Here is an 11,382-nt window from a genome sequence, read left to right as displayed (position 1 = left end):
TTATTCTACAGTTCTTTCAAACATTTCATCTCTCATACTTTTTTTTAAAACTATCTCTAGTAAATAAATGTTTTTAACTAGTTAGGTATTCTTTGGAGTTTTTAATAAATATCTTTATTTGACCATGGATTCACAGGTGTTCTCTTGATCTTTACATTTATAGGTGCTCTCCTAACCTTTATAATTGTCCCTAATTTGTTATTTATACATAAAGTACTCATGTGGAGAAATTAAAGATAGATTATAAGTGGAAGAATTTATAAAGTCAAAAGTATTTGTGAAAAAATTACAACCAGGATTTCAGGGAATTGTGAATTATTATTTTTTTAAAAGATTTTATTTATTTATTTGGCAAAGAGACAGAGCAAGAGAGGGAACACAAGCAGGGGGAGTGGGAGAGGCAGAAGCAAGCTCAGAGCCCATGCAGGGCTCTATCCCAGGATCCTGGGATCATGACCGGAGCCTCCTAGGATCAGGACCTGAGCCAGAGGTAAATGCTTAACCACTGAGCCACCCAGACACCCCAGGGAACTGTGAATTATAAAAGAAGCATGTTAAATGTTCAAATAGACAAAGAATTTATGTTTCTTAAGGATGAAAGATCCCAAGTGTGACTCTTTCGTTTTCTTTTAAATCATGTAAAATTTCAAACATATAGAAGGTGGAGAGAAAAATATATTTAACCCTGAAACAATCAAAATACAGACAACCTCATTTCACTAGTATCACCACCACTTCCATCTCTCACTGTATCAATTTTGTGTTAATTTCTGTATAAGGATTGACATTTATGTAGAGTTTCAATTCCTCTGTGTGTGCATGCATATGTGTTTGGTTTTGCATGTATAATTTTTCAACACCATTTTATGAAACAATATATTTTTCAATTGAATGGTTTTAAGCATTGCCAAAAAACCCGTTGGTTGTATTTGTGTGGGATAATTTTCAAACTGTCTTAAATTCCATCAATCTCATGTCTACCCCTGTACCACAACTATATTGTCTTCCTTACTCTAGACAATAATGTATACACTCTGTTTACATCATATTATATATGTTATATATAATATATACATTTACATATATGTATATATGCATATTTGTTAGATATATAGAAGATCTACCTTGTTATTAACTTCAAAGGAAATTATTAAATTCAGTGGAAAACTGCAATAAGCAAATTGAAGCAGAGCTACTTACAGCCCAGACCATTCAGAATAAAGCTTTGGATCAAAAGAAGATAGTTATAAATAGTAATGATGACCCATGATTATTTTCAGAAATAAGAACTATAATTATTATGAGTCTCTTCCTTCCTCATTTTGTTATGAATATATCAAAATATCAAGAACCACAGTTAACATCGCCGAAGGACTTTGCGTCTTTTTCTTTTCTGGCAAAAGAGTAAGCATGTTTGGGGTTGCAGGCAGACTACTTGTATCAGGTTAGGTAGAATTATGTCTTTATTTGCCTCTATTTGGCGATTAAGTCTGACTTAAAGAAATTTTTGTGGTTGCCAAGTTGGCCAGGGATAGGCTGTGAGAGAGAGTTCTTTATGTCAACATGTCTAGTCTATAAAGCCTAGGTATTCGGTCAAACAATAATCTAGGCATTGTTCTCAGGGTGCTTTATACATGTGGTTAACATCTAAAGTAAATTGATTTTGGATGCCTGGGTAGTTCAGTTGGTTAACATCTCCCTTCAGCTCAGGTCATGATCCTGGAGTCCCATGGTTGCGTCCCGCATTGGGGTCCCTGCTCAGTGAGGAGTCTGCTTCTCCTTCTGACCCTCCCCACTGTTGAGCTTTCTCTCTCTCTCTCAAATAAATAAATAAATAAATATATTTTTTTAAAAACCTGATTTTAAGAAGATCATGCTTAATACATGAGCCTCATCCCATCAGTTGCACGTCCTTAAAAGCAAGACTGAGGTTTCCCTGAGAAAGAAGAAATTCTTCCTCAAGACAGCTTCCTTCTGAGATTGTAAGAGGCTAGCTTACCCTATACATTTTAGAGTTTCCAGCCCCAACAATTTCATAGCCAATTTCCTGAAATAAATCTGTGTGTGTGTGTGTGTGTGTCCGTGGGTTTGTGAGTATCAGTGCTACTCTGCTACTGGCATTTGGACACAAAGAAGGGGCTCTAATCAGATCAGGCTTGGTGAGTGGAAATCCATGTTGCCGAGCACATGTATAACCCTGTCCATCCCCCAAGTCCACTCTGTTCATGAACCCATTGTGCAATGACTGGTGTAGTTGGCAAAGAGGCTGAATAGTAACCACAGAAAGGTTTACCCTGTCCACTTGATTATTAAAATTCTTCTCTGGCTCAAACCACTCATTGATAAGCATTCAGTGTAACACATAGGTCTTCACTCTATTTTTTTTTTCGCATGTTCAGAGAAGTCCATTCATATACCTCATCCTCAGATCTCCTTCTCATCAATTTTCAATCATATTCCTTCCAAGTCCCTGACAATTCATGCCATCCTTTGTAATAATGTTTCTTTTTTTAGGATGTCAGATGTGTGCCAAAAAATAAGGTTTTTAATCATTGTTTTTAAACTGTTGTTTTAAATATTGTTCCTAAATGTTTAAAAGGAAAAATAGGGAACAAATATAATTTTTTATTGTTTTACAATTATCCATGTAATTATATGTATTATATAATTATCTATGTAATCACATGTAACTAATGCACCCTTTTGATTTTTGCATATTTGAGTTAGTGTATGGAAGTCTGGGCAATTGATTTTTGATAAAAATGTGAAACAGCTTTCAGTGGAAGAAAGAGTTGTTTTAACAAATGAACTAGAAAAATTGAGCATCCATCTAAAATACCTAAACCTCAAATTCATGCCTTCTACCATAATTAATTCAAGATGGATCACAGATTTAAACACAGAATGCTGGGGTGCCTGGGTGGCTCTGCCTACAGTTGGTTATGCATCTGCCTTCAGATCAAGTCATGGTCCCAGGGTCTTGGGATCTAGCCTTGCGCTGGGCTCCCTGCTCAGTGGGAAGCCTGCTTCTCCTTCTTCCCCTTGCTCGTGTTCTCTCTGTTGCTATCTCTCTTTCTCTTTCTCTCTCAAATAAATAAAATCTTTAAAAAAATAAAATAAACATAGAATGTTAAACTATACAATAATCAGAAGAAAACATAAGAGAAAATCTTTGTGACCTGGGATTAAGATCTTAAATATCTTATAAAAACAAACAAACCCACAATCCATTAAATAAAAGTTTGCAAATTGGACTTCTCAGAAATTGACATGTTCAGAAAATGGTGGAAAAACTTGCCCATCACACTTCCCCATAAAAGCAACAACCTAATTAACAAATGTGCAAAAATCTGAATATGTATTTTGCTAATGGGGATATTCAAAAGTCAAATAATCATGTGAAAGATGCTCATCATTATTAGCCATTATTAAGATGCAAACTAAAACCACAATGAGATTATGCTATGCATGTATTTTAGTAGCTAAAATTAAAATAAATGACTAAAAATTGGTGAATAAATATATAACCCTTGAAAATGACAGCTTTTCAAAGCACTGTCCATGATGTTTCCAAAATCTGTTCTCTGTCTCTTTGTTCATTAATCTTCACGGACATATAAATCTCCTGCTTCCTTATTTAGAACTAATATTCCCTCCATTGTATTCTGTGAATGTGTGTCTATGTGTGTGTGTTTGTAGGAGGTGTTACAGAAAATTATTCTTTTATTTTATAATTATACATTGCAAAAAGCCCCAGTTGACCTGAAGATATCCTTGGAGAACTGGATGCCAGAACTCGTTGGCATTTTAGGTTTGGAAAATTGAAGGGGATTATTGATAGTCATAGAGTCTTAGCTGGCCACACAGTAAATCCTAGAGAAATATTTTTTAGCTTTTCTTCCACTCAGGGAGGGAAAGTCTTATGACTAAATTTGACATAAGGGATTATGCCTGGAAATTCTGCATACTGTTCCTTCTAGTTTGCAAGTCTAACGAGGAGTAAGTGAGTGCTCCCCTTTAACCCCTCTCCCCCCGTTCGGTCCTTTGGGAGATGATGATGCTACCTGGCTGATGTGGGCATGAAGATGGCAGACTCACACTGAAGGTGACAGAACTGTCCCAACAGCCCTAGACTTCTTACCTCTGAATTCTTAATGATGGAGAAGTAAACTTCTCTTTAATGTAAGACACTGCGCACTTGCATCTTTATTGGAATGTCTTAGTTTACATGGTAAGTCATATGTAATTGTAAATTTCTGATTTAACAACACTTACATTTCTCAATAATCACACAAAAAAAGTAAGAGAGTAAAGAATTTAGGGAAGGAGTGGCATGGCCAAATGCGGTTTTGGTTATTTACCAAATTCCTCGAGTAGCAGGCAGAACGGTTTAGTTCAATTAGAAAGTGACACAGGAAAGGACCTGATCCCAAGGGAAAAGAATATTTCCTTCTTAAAGAGCACTAGGTGTTACACAGTGGAACATATTTTAGAAAGTGGTTAACTTCTGTTTCAAATAAAAGTAAATTTCCTGTCAAAAATATAGTTCTCATGCTCAATCAATAAAGGTAAGCATTATATTTAATCTCAATTTAACCTCACTCAAAACAGGTAAGCATGAATTTTTGTCTAATACCAAATTGAGTTTACTAAGAACCATATTTTTTCGGCATTAGCAAAGAATACTTATTTACAGAAAATTTAAAAAGTAATCCTTTGTCATCATGGTTATTCTGGTTTGACTTCAAAACACTGATTCAGAAAGCCTTTTAATTTTTCTGACTTGTTATTATAACATAAGCAAAAGTACCAGGTATTTTGTAGTGTAATGGACCAATATATCAGAGATTGCTGACATCTGCATTATCATCAACATAACCATCACTGTCATGGTCTTTGGTGCTAATGAGTGTAACAACTGTGTGTTAAGCATGCATTTAAGTAGTTTGCATGTATTAAATCTGGAAAACGCGTTTCCTGAAAATTTAATTACATATAACTAAGGAGCAAGATAGTTAATGGACCTTATAGAAATGGGTTTGATCCTACTAAAACCAAAGATATTCTTTGCTTGTGAAGAGTTAGTTTCCATGATAAATCAGCCTGAAGATGGTAAAGAGATATGGGCATGTTTTCATTTCTGTCTTTAGACACATCTGAATTGCAGTCACTAAATTCTGACTTTTTTTTCTTGTCTTCAATTTGATTTTATATGAATATAAGCATTTTATACATCACATTGATAGTTGTCATTGGCATCCCAATCTCCACATTAAAAAAATAAATAAATGATTGTTTCATTGGGAAGACCAGAGAAACAAACAGAAAATATTATAATAAAAACAGAATTCACTACATTTACCTGCATTATGTAATGGTTTTCTTTCCGAGTTGTATAAATAGAGCATCTAAAATTTTCCAGATTAGAGAAACAGGGACTATGCTACAAGATTCAAGGACTTTTTTTTTTTTTTTTTGGTAAGGTTATGTTTAGAAGGAAAGCACATGATTCAGTTAGCTTTTGAATATTTGTTTTTAATTGTTATTAAATATTAGTTACTAATTATTATATCTTTTCTAACTTTAAAAATGGCTATACAGTGAGAACTCATTGACTTCCATTTTATAAATAAAAAGATGAGATCAAGAAAAAAGTTCAGTAAATGTAGAATGCTATATTCTTTAAAAAGAAAAATGATTTTTTAGAGAGAGAGAGCATTGGGGGTAAGAACAAAAGGGCAGGGAGAGGGAAAGACTCTCCAACAGATTCTGTGCTAAGCACAGGGCCTGCGGACTTGATTCCACAACCCCAGATCATGACCTGAGCCAACATCAAGTTGGATACTTAAATGAGGGAGCCACCTAAGAACCCCTAGAACATTATATTCTTGATTGCAAGTTTTGCTGTTGCTTCTCCTTGTTAATTGTTTGTTGGCATCTTAGTTTCAGTTTGCCTTTCAAACGCACCTCCCCACTTGAACAGCAAAGACAAATGTAGAGAAGACCAAAGAATGAGAGAAGAGCTTACACAAAGAATAGCTCCAACACTGAGAATAAAGAGAACAGCAGTTTCTGTGACCAATGGTTTACTCACCAAACATGAGGCATGTTAGTCTAAAAGATGCAGTGATTCATTCAACAAATATTTTGAATAATTGTCCAAATATTGGACTCTGTTGAATTAAATAAGTGAATAAAACATGGTTAAAAGTGCGTATGCTGTTGTAGTAAAAAGCAGCCTTTGTTGCGTAGCCTTGTACATCAAAAATCAGCTAATAATTTCTGACCATCTTAGGACCTAGTTAGAGCATTTTCACATTCCCTGTAATCAAATTTCCATTGGATGAATTTTATATTAGTGGGACAAGGTTTAAATATCTTTATTTAGTATGTAGTTTGGAATATTATAGATTGTAAAAGAAATTGTCATTTAGTTTCCCTTTTCTCAGCCACAGAAAATCTTCAGGATGTTCAAGTTTTGCATGGACTGTTGTTCCTGCCCCATTTCTGTCTACTTTTTTGTAGTTGAAATTGTGACCACTGTCCATATTTAATACCCTTTGACTATAGTTAGAGGTATATCTTTCCTTTGTAGTGAGTAAGTCTCTATGGGTTTTCAAATTAGTTAAGTCATAATATGAAAGCTATCTAGGACATACTGAAAACAATGAAGCAAATTACTACTTCTGCAAGAGTGAATGAAAAGAGTATAATTCACACACAGACACACAGACACACACGCACGCACACCAGAGAAGACATGCTTGATCTACACCAGGAGGGAAAAAGGCAGGGGAGGTATGCCTTTTAGGTTAGGAACCCATGCTTACATGACTGTGTAAGGATGTAAGACTATTCCAAAGAAACAACCATTTGGCTCATTTGTAATTTTTTCCAAATTTTGCAGAACAAATATATTATGCAGTGCTTAGAAAGATGTAGAGAATATGAAAATATTTTTATGATCTAGTTATGACAATGAGAATAGTGCATAATAGAGATGGGATATACACTTAGGTATACTCATGTGCATAAACATAGACACACACGTGTGCAAGGAAAAGACTGAATGGGTTAAGTGGGGTCAGCAGAATATCAATTATTGAGGATCTGGGTAATTTAAGAATATCTCAGAGATGAGTTTTGGTTGATATTTCTTATATATGGTGTGTACATTGTAATTGAGATGGCTTTCTTAAACATAAATGCTAGATGAACCTGCTTCTTAACCTCTTGAGTATTTCAGGACATAGACCATCTTAGACTTCCTCTTCACCCTTTTGCAAAACCTGAAAAAAAAAATGACTTGATTTCATGGCTCTTACACTGAAATAGAGTTTTAAAGATTGAATAACACCCCATAACATTTAGTGTTTAGCTCATCAATTTCATTTTATAGTAAAATAGCCTAAGTATGCAGAATGTCGAAGCTTAAAGAGACTTAGAAATACTAGAGAAGCCCATTACTTTAAAAAAATGAACATATTCAGCACTCAAACCAATTTAGGTGGCTTACAAATTATTTACTTGTACAATGAAATAAATTTTGAATTAATAATAATAGAAAACAGAATTGAGAGGTGGGGAGAAAGCATGGCTGGTGAAACAATGGAATCCTTGTCACAGTTGAACATAAACTCAGATTTTGCAATTTTGAGTGTTCAGATGGACAGCAAAATGACAGGCACTTATCTTCAGAGGCAAAGAAACCTGATAATTCATAGCAGAAATAAAACGCGATGGGGATTTCTTTTTCTTAAAAATGCATTTAACAGTAATGAAAAATGTACTTCATCACAATTTTAGAGCCCTGGCAGTTATAGATTTCTTTTAATAGGGAATGGGAAAGAATTGGGAGGCATGCCATCCTGTTTATGTATAAGAAGAAAAGAACCAAAGAAATCAGGGTAACTTGGACTTTTGATTCAATTATTCCCACAGATGACGTGTGAAGACATGAGAACAGAAGACAATGCTTCCACAATAACAGAATTCGTACTCTTGGGATTTTCCGACCTTCCAAACCTGCAAGGGTTACTATTTGGGGTGTTCTCCATCATTTATGTTATTGTCCTAATTGGAAATAGCCTCATAATAATAATAACCAGGCTTGACGCTGCACTAGAGACACCCATGTATTTTTTCCTGGCAAATTTTTCCTCCTTGGAAATCTGTTATGTGTCTGTCACTCTCCCCAGGATTCTGGTGAACCTTTGGACTCAGGATAGAAACATTTCCATGCTGGGCTGTGCCACTCAAATGTGCTTCTTCCTTATGCTCGGAGCCACTGAATGTTTCCTGCTGGCAGTGATGGCCTATGACCGCTATGTGGCCATTTGTAACCCTCTGCACTACCCTCTAGTCATGAACCACGAGTTGTGCCTCCAGCTGGCTGCCGGTGCCTGGATCGGTGGAATCCCAGTCCAGATAGGACAAACATGTCAGATTTTCTCTCTACATTTCTGTAATTCCAACCACATTAACCACTTCTTCTGCGACATACCCCCCATCCTCAAGCTCGCATGTGGGGATACTTGGGTGCATGAGGCAGCCGTCTATGTAGTAGCTATGTTGTTTGTCACAGTTCCTTTTATGTTGATTCTTGCCTCTTACAGCAAAATCATTTCCACCATTCTGAGTTTGCCAACCGCTGGCGGACGGGCCAAAGCCTTCTCCACGTGTTCTTCCCACCTGCTGGTGGTGCTTTTGTTCTTTGGGTCGGCTTCCATCACCTACTTAAGGCCCAAATCCAATCATACGGCAGGAATTGACAAACTGCTCTCTCTTTTCTACACCATAGTGACTCCGATGTTTAACCCCATGATATACAGCCTCAGGAACAAGGATGTGATTGCAGCCCTGAAAAGACAGTTACTCAAAAAGTGATGAGTTTAATTGTAAGTGCTTTAGCTGCTTGCCACGCATGTCTCAGAGAAACATTTCAAATCTCTGCATTCCTCTTTAAGAACTTAACTGCTTCCAGCTTAGGATGTACTTCTAGATACTTCTAAACACCAACCTACAACTTCTTGTGCTTGGAGACAGACCAGGCAAATTAATCTGTGTTCAGTGCTCCAAACCTAAAGAATAACCCCTATATATTACCACTATATGGTGACTAACACAACATTAAAAAAAAAAAAATCCTACCTCATGATTAAAATAGTAATGCACACATTTCATATGCAATTAGAATATAAATCAAATTCATATAAAAATAACTCAATATGTTAGAATTTTTGGCTTGATTATACTAAAAATATATGATTGCTTACCTAAATAATTTCCTAAATCTTCACACTGGTATTTATTAGCATTTTATGATTCTATAACCAGAGACTGGAAATAGCAGTTAAATAACAAATTTTTTTTAAAGACTGATTAAATAAATTAATGGGTAAGTGAATATTGCTGTGACATGCCTCAGACTCCTGCCAAAATTCAGAGATTTCAGTGCACCAATCGACATTGAAAGCACATTTATTTAAGCTACCATGCAGCCATGTGGAATTACTCCAATTCTAATATCGAAAGAAAGTCTTACATTTACTTAGCTTTCTTCCTAATAACATTCTTCTATGTTTAACTTAACAATATAGCCGCCAAAATAATTTGTTTTGAATTATTTCACCTCTTCTTTTCTGGTACTCTAAACAGTTACTCCCGTACCAATTCATATTTTGAAAATAAAATATCTGTGAGTTTGAAATTGAAGGAATGAGTTAGAAATTACTTGCAGATTAAGAGTCACTTATGGTTTCATTGATTCTTCTCCTACCCACTTAAGCCCCCATGTTGCATCTCCTCTTCCTCATATCAGGGAGATCATATGAGGGTTGCTGGGGCGAGGGGGATTGGGAGAAGCGGGCTGGGGTTATGGACATTGGGGAGGGTATGTGCTATGGTGAGTGCTATGAAGTGTGTAAACCTGGCGATTCACAGACCTGTACCCCTGGGGATAAAAATATATGTTTATAAAAAATTAAAAACAAAAAACAAAAAGAAATTACTTGCAGAATTATGCAAAGTCTGCACATTTGCATTTACGTTAGGGTGCCTAAACTTTCATGCCTTCAGCCCTTTCTAAAGTGTCTTAAAGTATTAAACCTTTGAACTGGTTTTATCAAGCAAAGAGAGCACCTGTTAACAGAACCACTAATGCCTATCCTTCCAGTTCCAGATTCTCAAGTCAGTCACTGGTATGAAGAGATTACTTAGTGCGTCTTCCCCTGAGAACTTCTGTTAGCAGTTAGCAGTTCTTTAAAAATTATGCTGTTTTGTAGTTTTAGCTAAAACTGTACATAAGCCTGTCAAACAATATTAACTCCTGTCCTTTCATGGTTATATTTTGTTTCATCCAGTCATTTACATCCTCTACCATCTAACATAATGTACCACATTTATCTATTTCTGTATTTTATCCGTGGAAGTACACATGTTTATACCTCTACTCATTTAATGTTTTATACAAGAATTTTATGTATGTCCATGATAAAGACCATGATGATGATAACGATGGTGGTCGTGGTGATAGTGATGATAAAGATGATGATAATGGTACAGATAGTAGTAGTGTTGGTGTTTTTTTATTTCTGAAATTTAGTAAAGTGGGAATCACGATGTCACAGAAACAGTGCTATCCCAAGAGTTCAGATAATTTAATTTAAATTAAACTAAATAAATTGTCTCTTTACCAACATCTTGAGCAATTCCTTCAGCTACTTTTTTGGTTTTTTTAAAATTGCAGTTGGTTAAAGAACAGAAATTCAACTAAGTAAACCTTATAGATCTTATTGGGTTTTTTGTTTTCTGGTTTTTTGTTTTTTGGTTTGGGTTTTTTGGGGGTTTTTTTTGGCCATGAATCAGGGAGCATTCAATCCAATAGGTAGAAAGGAGTGCTGAAAAGCTACCCAATGCAAGGGATTCTAAGAGCAGAAAGAAGCAGGAACAAGGAAGTTACATTAGGCAAAAATGGAATTGGTTGTTGCAAAGTTACTTTCCTCATAGGGCATGGCAGGTTGGTACCAGGCATGTCACCTATGCTAACCATGTACTTCTTGATTGAGTGCTTTTGGATTCCATTTTTTGGAAGAGCCATAACTGGAGCTAAGTTTTTTGGTTTGGTGATGTGTGGCTTGGTATAAGTGTTTCCATTTTGAGCTTTGTCTTTAACAGTTTGTAATTAATAAAATTATCACAATCTATTTTTTATGAACTCCTAGGACTATTACAAATGTCAATATCTACCTGGCATGGAGAAGCATTTGGAAAAGTTTAAAGCACCAAAAATGGAAGTGTTGGCTGTATTTCAGTATAATTCTTAGTGAAATCTCTAGCTGTGTGATATTTTATACTCAAATTCATAAAGACAATCAATAGAAT

At 35.5% G+C, this 11,382-nt stretch overlaps 1 protein-coding gene across 1 annotated transcript; it reads left to right on the top strand.

Moving 5' to 3' along the window:
• The first annotated feature begins 7,941 nt into the window (after positions 1-7,941).
• Positions 7,942-8,886, top strand: LOC101678586 (olfactory receptor 10AG1-like). Its single transcript, XM_004781673.2, has one exon. It carries the CDS (start codon positions 7,942-7,944, stop codon positions 8,884-8,886), a length of 945 nt encoding a protein of 314 aa, XP_004781730.1.
• The last annotated feature ends 2,496 nt before the right edge of the window (positions 8,887-11,382 follow it).

Source organism: Mustela putorius, unplaced genomic scaffold (assembly GCF_011764305.1).
Source record: "Mustela putorius furo isolate JIRA1106 unplaced genomic scaffold, ASM1176430v1.1 tig00000127_pilon_pilon_pilon, whole genome shotgun sequence".
Taxonomy (NCBI): domain Eukaryota; kingdom Metazoa; phylum Chordata; class Mammalia; order Carnivora; family Mustelidae; genus Mustela; species Mustela putorius.
This window is presented reverse-complemented; position numbering and strand designations above follow the sequence as displayed.